Source organism: Cebidichthys violaceus, unplaced genomic scaffold, assembly GCF_023349555.1.
Source record: "Cebidichthys violaceus isolate CVI_PGR_0920_01 unplaced genomic scaffold, fCebVio1.0.p SCAF_53, whole genome shotgun sequence".
Classification (NCBI taxonomy): domain Eukaryota; kingdom Metazoa; phylum Chordata; class Actinopteri; order Perciformes; family Stichaeidae; genus Cebidichthys; species Cebidichthys violaceus.
In genome coordinates, this window is record NW_027176739.1 from 230001 (window position 1) to 249854 (window position 19854).

Here is a 19854-nt window from a genome sequence, read left to right on the forward strand (position 1 = left end):
CATTTTACAGCCTCTTCATCACAGCCTTTGAAAGATAAAAAGTGTCTTGTTAGTTAGAAAAGATTGTATTAATATTATTATTATTATTATAACTGTAGTGATGTCATGATTTATCTGCGCCACGATTGGTTGTCCCTGACCCCCGACACCTCTGCATCGACAGGACAAGACGAGCGCGCTCAGCCTGAGCAACGTGGCCGGAGTGTTCTACATCCTGATCGGAGGGCTGGGGCTCGCCATGCTGGTGGCTCTGGTCGAGTTCTGCTACAAGTCTCGGATCGAGTCCCGAAGAATGAAGGTGAGTGAGTCCCGCCCCCCTCGAAAAGACTCCAATCGCAGCGCGGCATCGCTCTCTGTACTGGTGTCTGGTTTAGTGGATTGGGAGCTCACAGTGATACCTGGAGAGGCTGAAGGAGATAAACGTTCATAAGACTATAGCAGAGCACGTTAGCACAGCATTCACTAGCGTTAGCACGACTATGCCATGCTAGCTTCTATAGGTATATGGAATGTATTTTAGTGATTGTAACAGGTGATGTGTTGGTTTACTTTTACACTTTAGCTTCTATCTTTATAGTCTTAGCCTGTTTTCATCCTGAAACATCCTTCAATAGTCATGGTGACGTCTCTCTGTTTTGTGGACTGATGTTTTGAAGCCTCGAGTTCGGCAATTTCGCCGTCGCCATCTTGGTTTTTTTGCAACCAGTCAACAGGAAGTGACCATATCTGGACTGAGGAGGAGTGACGTAGAAACGCCATATACGTCTCTGGTAGAGACCTGTTAATCAGCGTGTAGCCCCGCCCCTAAAGCATCCCCCGCTTTATGGTGTGTTTGACTCTAAATGGAGCATAATGTACTAAATGAACATCATGCTGTATTGAAGAAGACTGTAAACTAGAGATTGAGACCATGAACTCATGTTTACAATGTTTACTGAGGGAATAAATCAAGAGAGAAGTAGAGTCATTTTAGACTAGACTTCTATACAACCAGAGGAGTCGCCCCCTGGTGGACACGGAGGAATGCAGTTAGTGACCGTGTGGGCTCCGTGGTAATGTAGCTCTGACAGCTCGACTGAGTAGCAGCGGTGGGCGGGGCTTAACCAAGGTTTCGATTTGATTTGATTAACGGTAGAGATGCGGCAATATGACGTTCACATGATTGGGTGTTTTTTTGCGCCCTCAAATCAATTGTTGTTAACGTAATTAAAAACCCAGTTTTTATCATAAATTGGGTGAAAATAGAGTTGTTTAATGGAACTTTCGCCAGCAGACGACCGCACAGATTCCTCTGACGACGACATTTACGCAACACAGACGTGGGAAATATGACTTTATATTTTCTGATGAACCACAAACCGCCCCTCTTACCTCGATACCGGACAAATACCAGGATGTAAACATTTGAGCTGCAAACAAACAAAAATCATTACAGACGAGGTTTTTTCCTCGGCAGCTCCTCTCAGCTCGGCCGGACTCCCGTTATTCTTTTCCGCTCGTCTTGCTGACGCAACATGTGAGGAGGATTTCATCAGTGTGAGCAGATAGGGGGGGGGCAGTTACCTGCTGCAGCTCCATGTAGTCACCGTCATCCTCTTGATACATCATTGATTCTCGTCCATTAATATTGCAGTGGGTACTCGTTGCCTTCAGCACCTTTTTCCTGAAAGGGTTTAGTTCTCCTGTTCTTCATGTGTTAAAGCTGCATTCTCTCTAGTGTCCACCAGGGGGCGACTCCTCTGGTTGTATAGAAGTCTAGTCTAAAATGACTCTACTTCTCTCTTGATTTATTCCCTCAGTAAACATTGTAAACATGAGTTTATGGTCTCAATCTCTAGTTTACAGTCTTCTTCAATACAGCATGATGTTCATTTAGTACATTATGCTCCATTTAGAGTCAAACAGACCATACAGCAGGGGATGATTTTTCCAAGAATTTTGTCATCGACTTCTCATCGGTTCTGTAGTTCACTGTAAAATGAAAGGTGTTCTGGTTCTCCTGATCCAAAGGGGCTTTGAAGTGGTAATAAATAAGATTATAAATCAGGTCCACGTTGATACTGTGGCAGACCGCCACAAATAGATCAATGAATGGGAAACACAGCAGGATGTTACAGTGCTTCAGATTGAACCTGATATTTATTTATTGAACATTAAACATTTGTTTTTTTAACAGCAGAGACGAATGCTCTGCTGTTGTGTTGAGACTCCAAATCTGTTTTTAAAATGAGTGGTGAGCACGGTGGACTGAGGTGGACTGAGACCATGTCCACACTACTCCGTCTCCATTTATAAACTCACATGTTTTGCTACGTTTATACTGAGCGTCCACACTATGCCAGAGTTTTGGAGCACTGAAAACGGAGGAGTTTGAAAACTCTGGGTTGCGTATTTGTGTGGACGGTCGAAAACGGATACGTTTAGAAACGATGACGCCCACACCTGCGTTCGCTACTTGATTGGTTATTAGCAGTCATGAGTCCTTCCCTGATTCGTCACACACCTATCACGTGACCATATCGAATCATAAACAACAACATTGATTATTGATCTACTACCAGGTCAATTTAACATGGACAACTGATTACAGGCATTGTTGACCTTGTTGTCTTTACTAGCAGCTGTTGTTCAGTTAAAGTCTGCATTATTATGGAGGAAGCAGCTGTTAATGGAGCGATCAGTGAGCGGCGTGTCCAGCCGAGGTATCAGACCTACGGAGCGGCCGTCTGAAGTCACGGTTAGCGGCTGTAGGGAGGTGATGGACACAAAACGGAAGACTTTACTGTCCTTAATAATGCTTATTTAATTCTGCACAACTATTGTGAAGTCCACAGATAAAATGTAAAGGAACAAAACATGAATTAAAGCTTCAAGCAGCGATGTACGGGCCCCTCGCACGTTCCACCGTCTCGGGGGTACCAGCGGGACGGCGGCAGACGCGAATGTCTTCGACCAACGGACAACGCATCCCGGAATTAAACAGATTTTTGATGCTGGAAATTATATTGTGCAAATATTCACCAGCATCCACTATGTGGCCTTAAAAACATGCAAAAAACATGCATTATGTTGCTCTATATCAAGCGCAGAGCAAATCATGTAAATGTCATGTAAATCAGATTCCGTTTGTCACATAACTTGTGGATGGCTTGTAGACATGGCTTTTTTTGAGCGTCGGTGGAGCTGGATATGTTTGTTGAATTTCAAGTAAATCGGACATACTGGGTGAGAGGCGCCGCCGGTCAAACCTCTAGGGGGCGCTAGCGAGCAATATGGTCAAACTCGAGCATGGGATCCATAAAATATCAAATTTTCCCGCAGTCCTGATATGCTTGCCAAATATGGGGAGTTTTGGGATTAATAAAGCCCCCACAAAGGAGATTCTGTGGACAGATAATTTAGAGAACAATGTTGACACGCCGTGTGGACGGAGATCGTTTTTGTTTGTTAAAACTCTGTTTTCAAATGGAAACGGAGTAGTGTGGACATGGACTGAGGTGGACTGTGGTGAACTGAGGTGGACTCTGTTTGGAGGGAGTGTTTGTCTGCGTGTTAGAGGCGCTCCAGTAAACGAGGTGAACGAGGGATTTCTTTGCTCCAGTCTGTCTGACGGGAGCCTCAGAGGCCTGATTCAGGAGATTAAGTCTGGATCCACATCATTAGCTCCACTGAGAGGAGAGACTCAAAAACAACTTTTACTGTTATTACTGTTGCTGACGACTGAACACACACACACATACACACACACACACACACACACACACACACACACATATATAAATATACACTCACTCAGGACTACTCTCTCTCGCCAAACAACAGATGTGTTTATTTGTTCAAAAGCATTCAAATGATGCAACTTCACGCTTTAACAGCGAAACAGGAAGTTTGGTGTCGTGAGGTGAAAGACTTTCTCACAGAAGTACTGAGACGACCTTTCAATGGTTTACACATTTTCCTAAAAGCCAGACGTTGTAGTAGGAAGAAGTCCATGGGACCGGTTAAAGCTCTGGGAAGGTCCTGCACCAACACGTGAACTTCTCTACATATTTACAGTAAAGACAAGATGTGTGACATGAGGGACACGCTGCAGCGTATCACAAGTTTAACTATTTATATGTTAATATATGTGTATATATAGATATATATACACACATATTAACATATATATATATATATATATATATATATCTATATATCTATATAGATATATATATATATATATATCTATATATATATATATATATATATATATATAGATATATAGATATATATATATACACAGTGCTGTGAAAATGTATTTGCCCCCTTCCTGGTTTCTTTTTTTTTTTTTGCATATTTGTCACACTTAAATGTTTCAGATCATCAAACAAATTTTAATATTAGTCAAAGATAACCAGAGTAAATACAAAATGCAGTTTTTAAATGATGATTTCATTTATTAAAGGAGAAAAGCTATCCAAACCTACTTGGCCCTGTGTGAAAAAGTAATTGCCCTCCCTTTGATAAATCATGAATCAACTGTGATTTTTTGGAAAGCTGAGTTCAATTTCACGATCCACACCCAGGCCTGATTACTGCCAGACCTGTTGAATCAAGAAATCACTTAAATAGAACCTGTCTGACAAAGTCGGCTGAAAGATCTCAAAAGCAACACATCATCTAAAGAAATTCAAGAACAGATGAGAAACAAAGTAACTGACATGAATCAGTCTGGAAAGACCCCAGAACAACATGTGAAGAACTTCAGGCCTCAGTCTCCTCAGTTAAGGTCAGTGTTCATGATTCAACAATAAGAAACAGACTGAGCACAAATAGCATCATGGGACAGTTCTGAGGAGAAAGACACTGCTGAGCAAAAAGAACACAAAGACTCGTCTCACATTTACCAAAAAACATCTTGATGATGAGCAAGTCCAGCAAGTCCACCTCTGAATGGCTCAACAAAAGCAAAAAGAAGGTTCTGGAGTGTCCTAGTCAAAGTCTGGACTTAAATCTGATTGAGATGCTGTGGCTGAGCTTAAACAAGCCGTTTCTGATCGAAAACCATCCAATGTGGCTGAATTAAAACAATTCTGCAAATAACAGTGGGCCAAAATTCTTCCACAGCGACATGAAAGACTCATTGTCAGTTATCACAAACGCTGGATTGAAATTTTTGCCGCCAAGGGTGACAAAACCAGTTATCAGGTTTAAGGGGCAATTAGTTTTTACACAGGGCCAAGTAGGTTTGGATAGCTTTTCTCCTTTAATAAATTAAATCATCATTTAAAAATTGCATTTTGTATTTACTTGGTTTATCTTTGTCTAATATTAAAATATGTTTGATGATCTGAAACATTTAAGTGTGACAAATATGCAAAAAAATAAGAAACCAGGAAGGGGGCAAATATTTTTTCACAGCACTGTATATATATACACTGTACATATATATATAATATATATATATATATATATATATATATATATATATATATATACATAAGATAAGATAATCCTTTATTAGTCCCGCAGCGGGGACATTTACAAATATATTTACAAACATATATATATATATAAACATATGCTCATAATATGTATTCATGTATATATGTTTATCTATATGTATACATATATATGTGTATACTGTATGTTTATATGTGTGTATAAATATATATATATATTTATACACACATATAAACATATATATAAACATATATATAAATATATATATACAAATGTTTATATATATGTATAAATATATATAGACATATGTGTGTATATGTATGTATATACAGTATGTGTATATATACAGTATATACATGTATGTGTGTATACTTGTATATGTTTACATATGTATGTATAAATGTGTATGTGTGTATATATACATATACATGTGTATATAAATATATATATATATATATATATACACATATATAAACATTTATAAATATATATACCTGTATGTTTATATATACTGTATATAAATACACATATATATGTTATAAACATATATACACACATATAAAAACATATATGTGTTTATAAACACATATAAACATATATATATATATATATATATATATATATATATATTATAAACATATATATATATATATATGTTTATAAATACACACACACACTCTTCAACACAGTTTTCCTTGAAGTAGTGATACTAGTCATTGGTAGTGATCTGTGTCTGGTATCAGACTTCATGAACCTCTTCTGTTGAACGATGTGTCTTTGAATTTGAAACTTATTTCCTCTTTTTCTCTTTTGCAGGAGCTCATCGATGCCGCCATGACGAGCACCGGAGGAGGAGGAGGAGGCGTGGCAGGCGGTTATGGAGGAGGAGGAGGAGGAGGAGGAGGAAGAGGAGGAGCTTCAGGGCTCGGAGGAGAGAACGGACGAGTTGTGACGCACGACTTCCCGAAATCCGGAGCGCAAGGTTTACCCTGCATGAGCAAAGCTTCCGGCCTGGGACTCTCCTCCACAGGCATGTGATCAAAACCGAGACTCCTGATTGGACGGGACGCTCCTGCCTGTCTGTCTGTCTGTCTGTCACTGAGGGTAAGAAATAAAAGAGGGAATAGAAAAAGATGGAGGGGGTTGGGAGGAAGAGGAGAGAGAGCTGGGAAGAGAGGAGAAAAGACAAATGGAGGAAAGATGAGATGGAAAACAAGAAGAAAGGAGGAGACTAGTGGAGGAAGTAAGGAAAGGGAGGAAAGGAGGAGAAAACAAAGATGGAGGAGAGAGTAAAAGAAACAAGAATTTTAGAGAAGAAGAGACAGAAAAGATGGACAACAGAAGTTCAGGCAGGCAGAAGGAGGAGTGTTCATGTCCACGGTGACTGAATACAACAGAACTCTGATGAACAGAGAGCACCTGAACACAACACAAGCTCCAAGACGAGCGACTGGGCTTAAAGAACTTTAAACTTTTTCTACTGACTGCCTCCTCTTCTCCTCCTGCAATAACACGACCAGAGGAGGGACGCGTTTTTCTAAGCACCTGCTCCTCTTCTTTCTCTTCTTCTTCTTCTTCTTCTTCTTCCTCTTCTTGTACCTCTTCTTGTTCTTCTTATTCTTCTTCCTCCTCCTCTCCCTCTCCCTTGTTCTTGTTCTTCCTCTTCGCCTTCATCTTCTTCCTTCTTCCTTCTTCTCGTTCTTCCTCTTCTTCTCGTTCTTCTTCTTCCTCCTCTTCCTCTCCCTCTTCTTCTTCTCGTTCTTCCTCTTCTTCTTCATCTGTTCCTCACCCCCAACCCTTCCCTCCTCCTCTTCCTCCATGTTCAGAAGCTTCTTCACTTTCACGCTAAAACGTCACTTTCACACATGGAGAGTGGAGAAGTGAGAAGAGTTTGAGCATGTAAACCTTTTAAAACACAGACAAACACTTGTGTTGTACAGATAATATTCAGGGGAACATGTGATCAGTGAGCTGCCTCCATAGTTTATATAATAATAATAATAATAATGATGATAATAATAATAATAATAATAATAAGACAGATGTGCCCTTTTTGTTTCTATATTTTGTAGCAGACGTACACAGATTGATGTCGACCTGTAGAGCTGATTGTTTTTAGTAGTTTTTAAAGACGTCGTTGAAAGTTTCAGTCAAACGTTCGCTGAGGTACGGTGGCCCTGAGAGCTCATCTCCACCCGTCTGAACACAGGAACAGGAAACAACCGAGGCTGTGTCTAGGGGACGCTAAACAGTGATGCACAAATAAAACCAGCTTTAGTTTGTAATAATCAATACGACTCTGATAATATGCCGCTAACACGAAGGATAGTGAAATAGTTTGCTGATGATACCACGATTTACATTTCTGAAGATTTTACAAAGAACAGTTTGTTTTTAGAAGCTTTAGAAACAGGAAGTGTTACAAATCTTCATGTGAGTAAATAAATATCAGCCAAATCAAATAGTTTACAGGATATTCAACCTTTGTTTCTTTATAACACATTTAATACTTGACTAGTTTCTTTACAGGGTTTGTATGAAGACAATAAAGTAGTTTATGAATCTGAGATATGAGTTTACAGATGATTACATCCCTCCTTCTCACAGTGGAGGTTGGTTTACGGTGTTTTGCTTGTAGTCCTCTGGTGTTTCACATAGTGAAGCTCACGGAGCACAAAGCTTTGTACATGTTCGTACAAACAGAGCTTCGTACTCCTTCGTGCACACTTCTCTACGGCGAGTATAAACTACGCTTTACTGTCTCGGGACAAACCTCCACACTGGTGACGCTCAGCAATACTTCATGACACTTAACTCCTGTCTCAATGCGCCAAAATTACAACGGTTTGGATTTGAAGCAGCTGTAGACTTCTTCTGTGGTGTTTATTGGTGGTTGAAAAGCAGCTTAGAGTTGCTGCTTCCTTCATCAAGTTGAGCTCTCGGCTCTGATGTCAGACCGGTTAGAACCTCGACCACCGCTGTGCTCACACGATTCAGACGGCATCGCAGATTATTGTGCTGCTAAGCTAGTGTTAGCCTTTAGCTTGTTGTTAGCCTGCCAATTCAAATACTCTGACAAAAGACACACATTTACATGTGGGACGGGCGAACGTTATAGTTCCTTGAAAAATTACCAAAATAAATAGCAAAGTGTTTAATTAAAATAATTACAGTTATTATAAATATATATTTATATATAATATTTAAAAATGTATATTGACCATATCTCTACTGAAAGAACAGGCAGCAGTCAATTAATTAACTGATAAACAAATGAAGAAAAGTCATTATATTTGTCATGTCAGAAAACTTAACTTGTTTGTCCGTTACGTTTTCTAAAAGTAATTATTATTATTATTATTATTATTATTATTATTATTATTATTATTGCTGTGTTGAACTCTCAGTGCCATCAAACTGTAAACAGACAGAACATAATAATTAAATATCTGTGAATCTACATGCTGATTTAAACTAGATATATACTTTCTCCCACTGTGACCAGTTCATGACTTTGCTTACATATAAAGTATTTACATATTCACAACATCAGATATTGTTTTTGGAGGGTTAGTTTACGTCACATGTTCCTGAATATGTCTCCTGGATTCTCCTCCTCAGTATTTTGATTTGTTTTCTGGACTTGAACACACGATGAAGCTGCACAACCGTTGATTTTTTTATACTCTGAAACAAATATCAGGAATAACATGTTCACATTAGTGTGATATTAATGAGCTACACTTTGTGTGTCAAAATGTTATTTTGATTCATATTAATTAATCTATTATTTAATAAAAAACTCTGAACATTTTCTGGACTTTAGTATTTCTTTGTAGTTTTACAGACGTTCCTGGTCTCCGTGAGATGAACTCTAGTGTTGACAAAAGGACAATCTCTACTCAAGGTCCTCTTACTCGATGTTCAGGGGCTTTCGACTGTATCGCAAGGGCTTCATCAGCAGTTTGCTAGTTCAAACTTAACATTATTGTGAAATGACGAAGCATTGGGTGTTTTTAAACGGGATGAAGAGCGAACAGTCTCCTCCGTCAGGTTGTTCTTTGAACTGAACATGGACGGACGTCCTAAACGTGCAGAAGTACTGGAACGTTTGAAGATTTGCACGAGAAATTAAGAAATGTGATCTGCTGATGAAGACCTGGTCCTCACACTCGAATAAGACTTGTTAAGAAGTCGTTGAAATACCTTTTTTTTTCATAGTACCATGCTGGTACTTTTTATGAAATTTTATACTAGACTTTTTAATGTATTTTTTTTTTCCATTATTATTCAAGACGTACATACCTATAACCATTTTTGTATTTTTAACTACTTACTATACTTTTTATGAGATATTTAATGATATACTATACTATGACTTTTTTATGAAATATTTGATGTACTATTCTATGACTTTTATTACAAATATAGATTGATTGTATCAAAAATTCAAATTCCTAGTATTTGGACTCAATGCTACACAATAAGATCTTTTTTTATGGCATACTATACCATGACATTTTTTGACATGTTGTACTATGACTTTTTTTGACATGTTATATGATAACTTTTTTCGACATGCTATACTATGACTTTTTTTGACATGTTATACGATGACTTTTTTTTACATGTTATATAATAACTTTTTTCGACATGCTATACTATGACTTTTTTTGACATGTTATACGATGACTTTTTTTACATGTTATATAATAACTTTTTTCAACATGCTATACCATGACTTTTTTTGACATGTTATACTATGACTTTTTAACATGCTATACTATGACTTTTTTTAACATGCTATATTATGACTTTTTTCAACATCCTATACTATGACTTTTTTGACATGCTATACTATGACTTTTGTTAACATGTTATACTATGACTTTTTTCGAAATGCTATACTATGACTTTTTTCGACATTTTTAGGTTATGACTTTTTTATGACATGCTATACTATGACTTTCTTGACATTATATTCTATGACAATTTTTGAAATGTATTATGACTTTTTTTAAATTGTTATATTATAACTTTTTTCAACATGCTATACTATGGCTTTTTTGTCATGTTATACTATGACTTTTTTGACATGTTATACTATGACTTTTTTCGACATACTATACTATGACTTTTTTCGACATGCTATACGATGACTTTTTTGACATGTTATACTATGACTTTTTTAACATGTTATTTTATAACTTTTTTGATATGTTATACAGTACTATGACTGTTTTCGACATAATATACTATGACTGTTTTTTACTTTTTTCGACATGCTATACTATGACTGTTTTTCACTTTTTTTGACATGATATACTATGACTGTTTTAAAAAATTTTTGACAGGCTATACTATGACCGTTTTCGACAGGCTATACTATGACCGTTTTCAACAGGCTATACTCTGACTGTTTTCGACATAATATACTATGAGTGATTTTTGACTTTTTTCAACATGCTCTACAATGACCGTTTTTCACTTTTTTTGACAGGCTATATTATGACTGTTTTCGACATGCTATACTATGGCTGTTTTCGACATAATATAAAATGACTGTTTCTAGACTGTTTTCGACAGGCTATACTATGACTGTTTTCGACAGGCTATACTATGACTGTTTTTCAACATAATATACTATGACTGTTTTTCACTTTTTTCGACTTGCTATACTATAATCGTTTTTCACTTTTTTCGACATAATATACTACGACTGTTTTCGAAATATTATACTATGAGTGTTTTTTGACTTTTTTCGACATGCTATACTATGACTGTTTTCGACATAATATACTATGACTGTTTTTTTACTTTTTTCGACATGCTTTACTGTGATTGTTTTTCACTTTTTTCGACATGCTATACTATGACTGTTTTTGACATAATATACTGAGTGTTTTTTGACTTTTTTTGACATGCTATACTATGACCGTTTTTCACTTTTTTTGAAAGGCTATACTATGACTGTTTTCGAGAAGCTATACTATGACTATTTTTCAACATAATATACTATGACTGTTTTTCACTTTTTTCGACTTGCTATACTATAATCGTTTTTCACTTTTTTCGACATAATATACAATGACTGTTTTCGACATAATATACTATGACTGTTTTTCACTTTTTCGACATGCTATACTATGACTGTTTTCGACACAATATACAATGAGTGTTTTTTGACTTTTTTCGACATGCTCTACAATGACCGTTTTTCAATTTTTTCGACATGCTATACTATGACTGTTTTCGACATAATATACTATATGTGTTTTTTGACTTTTTTTAACATGCTCTACAATGACCGTCTTTCACTTTTTTTGACAGGCTATACTATGACTGTTTTCGACATGCTATACTATGGCTGTTTTCGACATAATATAAAATGACTGTTTTTTGACGTTTTCAACAGGCTATACTATGACTGTTTTCGACATAATATACTATGACTGTTTTTTTACTTTTTTCGACATGCTTTACTGTGATTGTTTTTCACTTTTTTCGACATGCTATACTATGACTGTTTTTGACATAATATACTGAGTGTTTTTTGACTTTTTTTGACATGCTATACTCTGACCGTTTTCAACAGGCTATACTATGACTGTTTTTGACATAATATACTATGAGTGTTTTTTGACTTTTTTTGACATGCTATACTATGACCGTTTTTCACTTTTTTTGACATGCTATACTTTGACTGTTTTCAACATAATATACTATGACTGTTTTTCACTTTTTTCGACATGCTATACTATGACTGTTTTTGACATAATATACTATGAGTGTTTTTTGACTTTTTTTGACATGCTATATTATGATCGTTTTTCACTTTTTTTGACATGCTATACTATGACTGTTTTTCACTTTTTTCGACATGCTATACTATGACTGTTTTCGACACAATATACAATGAGTGTTTTTTGACTTTTTTCGACATGCTCTACAATGACCGTTTTTCAATTTTTTCGACATGCTATGCTATGACTGTTTTCGACATAATATACTATGAGTGTTTTTTGACTTTTTTTAACATGCTCTACAATGACCGTCTTTCACTTTTTTTGACAGGCTATACTATGACTGTTTTCGACATGCTATACTATGGCTGTTTTCAACATAATATAAAATTACTGTTTTTTGACGTTTTCAACAGTCTATACTATGACTGTTTTCGACATAATATACTATGACTGTTTTTTTACTTTTTTCGACATGCTTTACTGTGATTGTTTTTCACTTTTTCGACATGCTATACTATGACTGTTTTTGACATAATATACTGAGTGTTTTTTGACTTTTTTTGACATGCTATACTATGACCGTTTTTCACTTTTTTTGAAAGGCTATACTATGACTGTTTTCGAGAAGCTATACTATGACTATTTTTCAACATAATATACTATGACTGTTTTTCACTTTTTTCGACTTGCTATACTATAATCGTTTTTCACTTTTTTCGACATGCTATACTATGACTGTTTTCGACATAATATACTATGAGTGTTTTTTGACTTTTTTCGACATGCTCTACAATGACCGTTTTTCAATGTTTTCGACATGCTATACTATGACTGTTTTCGACATAATATACTATGAGTGTTTTTTGACTTTTTTTAACATGCTCTACAATGACCGTCTTTCACTTTTTTTGACAGGCTATACTATGACTGTTTTCGACATGCTATACTATGGCTGTTTTCGACATAATATAAAATGACTGTTTTTTGACGTTTTCAACAGGCTATACTATGACTGTTTTCGACATAATATACTATGATTGTTTTTTTACTTTTTTCGACATGCTTTACTGTGATTGTTTTTCACTTTTTTCGACATGCTATACTATGACTGTTTTTGACATAATATACTGAGTGTTTTTTGACTTTTTTTGACATGCTATACTATGACCGTTTTTCACTTTTTTTGAAAGGCTATACTATGACTGTTTTCGAGAAGCTATACTATGACTATTTTTCAACATAATATACTATGACTGTTTTTCACTTTTTTCGACTTGCTATACTATAATCGTTTTTCACTTTTTTCGACATAATATACAATGACTGTTTTCGACATAATATACTATGACTGTTTTTCACTTTTTCGACATGCTATACTATGACTGTTTTCGACACAATATACAATGAGTGTTTTTTGACTTTTTTCGACATGCTCTACAATGACCGTTTTTCAATTTTTTCGACATGCTATACTATGACTGTTTTCGACATAATATACTATATGTGTTTTTTGACTTTTTTTAACATGCTCTACAATGACCGTCTTTCACTTTTTTTGACAGGCTATACTATGACTGTTTTCGACATGCTATACTATGGCTGTTTTCGACATAATATAAAATGACTGTTTTTTGACGTTTTCAACAGGCTATACTATGACTGTTTTCGACATAATATACTATGACTGTTTTTTTACTTTTTTCGACATGCTTTACTGTGATTGTTTTTCACTTTTTTCGACATGCTATACTATGACTGTTTTTGACATAATATACTGAGTGTTTTTTGACTTTTTTTGACATGCTATACTCTGACCGTTTTCAACAGGCTATACTATGACTGTTTTTGACATAATATACTATGAGTGTTTTTTGACTTTTTTTGACATGCTATACTATGACCGTTTTTCACTTTTTTTGACATGCTATACTTTGACTGTTTTCAACATAATATACTATGACTGTTTTTCACTTTTTTCGACATGCTATACTATGACTGTTTTTGACATAATATACTATGAGTGTTTTTTGACTTTTTTTGACATGCTATATTATGATCGTTTTTCACTTTTTTTGACATGCTATACTATGACTGTTTTTCACTTTTTTCGACATGCTATACTATGACTGTTTTCGACACAATATACAATGAGTGTTTTTTGACTTTTTTCGACATGCTCTACAATGACCGTTTTTCAATTTTTTCGACATGCTATGCTATGACTGTTTTCGACATAATATACTATGAGTGTTTTTTGACTTTTTTTAACATGCTCTACAATGACCGTCTTTCACTTTTTTTGACAGGCTATACTATGACTGTTTTCGACATGCTATACTATGGCTTTTTTCAACATAATATAAAATTACTGTTTTTTGACGTTTTCAACAGTCTATACTATGACTGTTTTCGACATAATATACTATGACTGTTTTTTTACTTTTTTCGACATGCTTTACTGTGATTGTTTTTCACTTTTTCGACATGCTATACTATGACTGTTTTTGACATAATATACTGAGTGTTTTTTGACTTTTTTTGACATGCTATACTATGACCGTTTTTCACTTTTTTTGAAAGGCTATACTATGACTGTTTTCGAGAAGCTATACTATGACTATTTTTCAACATAATATACTATGACTGTTTTTCACTTTTTTCGACTTGCTATACTATAATCGTTTTTCACTTTTTTCGACATAATATACAATGACTGTTTTCGACATAATATACTATGAGTGTTTTTTGACTTTTTTCGACATGCTATACTATGACTGTTTTCGACACAATATACAATGAGTGTTTTTTGACTTTTTTCGACATGCTCTACAATGACCGTTTTTCAATGTTTTCGACATGCTATACTATGACTGTTTTCGACATAATATACTATGAGTGTTTTTTGACTTTTTTTAACATGCTCTACAATGACCGTCTTTCACTTTTTTTGACAGGCTATACTATGACTGTTTTCGACATGCTATACTATGGCTGTTTTCGACATAATATAAAATGACTGTTTTTTGACGTTTTCAACAGGCTATACTATGACTGTTTTCGACATAATATACTATGATTGTTTTTTTACTTTTTTCGACATGCTTTACTGTGATTGTTTTTCACTTTTTTCGACATGCTATACTATGACTGTTTTTGACATAATATACTGAGTGTTTTTTGACTTTTTTTGACATGCTATACTATGACCGTTTTTCACTTTTTTTGAAAGGCTATACTATGACTGTTTTCGAGAAGCTATACTATGACTATTTTTCAACATAATATACTATGACTGTTTTTCACTTTTTTCGACTTGCTATATTATAATCGTTTTTCACTTTTTTCGACATAATATACAATGACTGTTTTCGACATAATATACTATGACTGTTTTTCACTTTTTCGACATGCTATACTATGACTGTTTTCGACACAATATACAATGAGTGTTTTTTGACTTTTTTCGACATGCTCTACAATGACCGTTTTTCAATTTTTTCGACATGCTATACTATGACTGTTTTCGACATAATATACTATGAGTGTTTTTTGACTTTTTTTAACATGCTCTACAATGACCGTCTTTCACTTTTTTTGACAGGCTATACTATGACTGTTTTCGACATGCTATACTATGGCTGTTTTCGACATAATATAAAATGACTGTTTTTTGACGTTTTCAACAGGCTATACTATGACTGTTTTCGACATAATATACTATGACTGTTTTTTTACTTTTTTCGACATGCTTTACTGTGATTGTTTTTCACTTTTTTCGACATGCTATACTATGACTGTTTTTGACATAATATACTGAGTGTTTTTTGACTTTTTTTGACATGCTATACTCTGACCGTTTTCAACAGGCTATACTATGACTGTTTTCGACATAATATACTATGAGTGTTTTTTGACTTTTTTTAACATGCTCTACAATGACCGTCTTTCACTTTTTTTGACAGGCTATACTATGACTGTTTTCGACATGCTATACTATGGCTGTTTTCGACATAATATAAAATGACTGTTTTTTGACGTTTTCAACAGGCTATACTATGACTGTTTTCGACATAATATACTATGACTGTTTTTTTACTTTTTTCGACATGCTTTACTGTGATTGTTTTTCACTTTTTTCGACATGCTATACTATGACTGTTTTTGACATAATATACTGAGTGTTTTTTGACTTTTTTTGACATGCTATACTATGACCGTTTTTCACTTTTTTTGAAAGGCTATACTATGACTGTTTTCGAGAAGCTATACTATGACTATTTTTCAACATAATATACTATGACTGTTTTTCACTTTTTTCGACTTGCTATACTATAATCGTTTTTCACTTTTTTCGACATAATATACAATGACTGTTTTCGACATAATATACTATGACTGTTTTTCACTTTTTCGACATGCTATACTATGACTGTTTTCGACACAATATACAATGAGTGTTTTTTGACTTTTTTCGACATGCTCTACAATGACCGTTTTTCAATGTTTTCGACATGCTATACTATGACTGTTTTCGACATAATATACTATGAGTGTTTTTTGACTTTTTTTAACATGCTCTACAATGACCGTCTTTCACTTTTTTTGACAGGCTATACTATGACTGTTTTCGACATGCTATACTATGGCTGTTTTCGACATAATATAAAATGACTGTTTTTTGACGTTTTCAACAGGCTATACTATGACTGTTTTCGACATAATATACTATGACTGTTTTTTTACTTTTTTCGACATGCTTTACTGTGATTGTTTTTCACTTTTTTCGACATGCTATACTATGACTGTTTTTGACATAATATACTGAGTGTTTTTTGACTTTTTTTGACATGCTATACTATGACTGTTTTTCACTTTTTTTGAAAGGCTATACTATGACTGTTTTCGAGAAGCTATACTATGACTATTTTTCAACATAATATACTATGACTGTTTTTCACTTTTTTCGACTTGCTATAATATAATCGTTTTTCACTTTTTTCGACATAATATACAATGACTGTTTTCGACATAATATACTATGACTGTTTTTCACTTTTTCGACATGCTATACTATGACTGTTTTCGACACAATATACAATGAGTGTTTTTTGACTTTTTTCGACATGCTCTACAATGACCGTTTTTCAATTTTTTCGACATACTATACTATGACTGTTTTCGACATAATATACTATGAGTGTTTTTTGACTTTTTTTAACATGCTCTACAATGACCGTCTTTCACTTTTTTTGACAGGCTATACTATGACTGTTTTCGACATGCTATACTATGGCTGTTTTCGACATAATATAAAATGACTGTTTTTTGACGTTTTCAACAGGCTATACTATGACTGTTTTCGACATAATATACTATGACTGTTTTTTTACTTTTTTCGACATGCTTTACTGTGATTGTTTTTCACTTTTTTCGACATGCTATACTATGACTGTTTTTGACATAATATACTGAGTGTTTTTTGACTTTTTTTGACATGCTATACTATGACCGTTTTTCACTTTTTTTGAAAGGCTATACTATGACTGTTTTCGAGAAGCTATACTATGACTATTTTTCAACATAATATACTATGACTGTTTTTCACTTTTTTCGACTTGCTATACTATAATCGTTTTTCACTTTTTTCGACATAATATACAATGACTGTTTTCGACATAATATACTATGACTGTTTTTCACTTTTTCGACATGCTATACTATGACTGTTTTCGACACAATATACAATGAGTGTTTTTTGACTTTTTTCGACATGCTCTACAATGACCGTTTTTCAATTTTTTCGACATGCTATACTATGACTGTTTTCGACATAATATACTATGAGTGTTTTTTGACTTTTTTTAACATGCTCTACAATGACCGTCTTTCACTTTTTTTGACAGGCTATACTATGACTGTTTTCGACATGCTATACTATGGCTGTTTTCGACATAATATAAAATGACTGTTTTTTGACGTTTTCAACGGGCTATACTATGACTGTTTTCGACATAATATACTATGACTGTTTTTTTACTTTTTTCGACATGCTTTACTGTGATTGTTTTTCACTTTTTTCGACATGCTATACTATGACTGTTTTTGACATAATATACTGAGTGTTTTTTGACTTTTTTTGACATGCTATACTCTGACCGTTTTCAACAGGCTATACTATGACTGTTTTTGACATAATATACTATGAGTGTTTTTTGACTTTTTTTGACATGCTATACTATGACCGTTTTTCACTTTTTTTGACATGCTATACTTTGACTGTTTTCAACATAATATACTATGACTGTTTTTCACTTTTTTCGACATGCTATACTATGACTGTTTTTGACATAATATACTATGAGTGTTTTTTGACTTTTTTTGACATGCTATATTATGATCGTTTTTCACTTTTTTTGACATGTTATACTATGACTGTTTTTCACTTTTTTCGACATGCTATACTATGACTGTTTTCGACACAATATACAATGAGTGTTTTTTGACTTTTTTCGACATGCTCTACAATGACCGTTTTTCAATTTTTTCGACATGCTATGCTATGACTGTTTTCGACATAATATACTATGAGTGTTTTTTGACTTTTTTTAACATGCTCTACAATGACCGTCTTTCACTTTTTTTGACAGTCTATACTATGACTGTTTTCGACATGCTATACTATGGCTGTTTTCAACATAATATAAAATTACTGTTTTTTGACGTTTTCAACAGTCTATACTATGACTGTTTTCGACATAATATACTATGACTGTTTTTTTACTTTTTTCGACATGCTTTACTGTGATTGTTTTTCACTTTTTTCGACATGCTATACTATGACTGTTTTTGACATAATATACTGAGTGTTTTTTGACTTTTTTTGACATGCTATACTATGACCGTTTTTCACTTTTTTTGAAAGGCTATACTATGACTGTTTTCGAGAAGGTATACTATGACTATTTTTCACTTTTTTTGACTTGCTATACTATAATCGTTTTTCACTTTTTTCGACATAATATACAATGACTGTTTTCGACATAATATACTATGAGTGTTTTTTGACTTTTTTCGACATGCTATACTATGACTGTTTTCGACACAATATACAATGAGTGTTTTTTGACTTTTTTCGACATGCTCTACAATGACCGTTTTTCAATGTTTTCGACATGCTATACTATGACTGTTTTCGACATAATATACTATGAGTGTTTTTTGACTTTTTTTAACATGCTCTACAATGACCGTCTTTCACTTTTTTTGACAGGCTATACTATGACTGTTTTCGACATGCTATACTATGGCTGTTTTCGACATAATATACTATGACTGTTTTTTTACTTTTTTCGACATGCTTTACTGTGATTGTTTTTCACTTTTTTCGACATGCTATACTATGACTGTTTTTGACATAATATACTGAGTGTTTTTTGACTTTTTTTGACATGCTATACTATGACCGTTTTTCACTTTTTTTGACATGCTATACTTTGACTGTTTTCAACATAATATACTATGACTGTTTTTCACTTTTTCGACATGCTATACTATGACTGTTTTCGACATAATATACTATGAGTGTTTTTTGACTTTTTTCGACATGCTATATTATGATCGTTTTTCACTTTTTTTGACATGCTATACTATGACTGTTTTTCAC

General features: G+C 34.2%; 1 protein-coding gene across 4 annotated transcripts in view; it reads left to right on the plus strand.

The window, feature by feature from the left end:
- Positions 1–9259, plus strand: part of LOC137888246 (glutamate receptor 1-like) — a 46494-nt gene extending 37235 nt beyond the window's left edge. For 3 of the 4 annotated variants that reach the window (XM_068731597.1, XM_068731598.1, XM_068731599.1), the window contains 2 exons: positions 164–298; positions 6262–9259. In XM_068731597.1, the coding sequence (XP_068587698.1) occupies positions 164–298; positions 6262–6483 (357 nt within the window). In that variant the 3' untranslated portion in view covers positions 6484–9259. The other variant, XM_068731600.1, reaches the window with a different exon arrangement.
- Positions 9260–19854: the final 10595 nt, after the last annotated feature.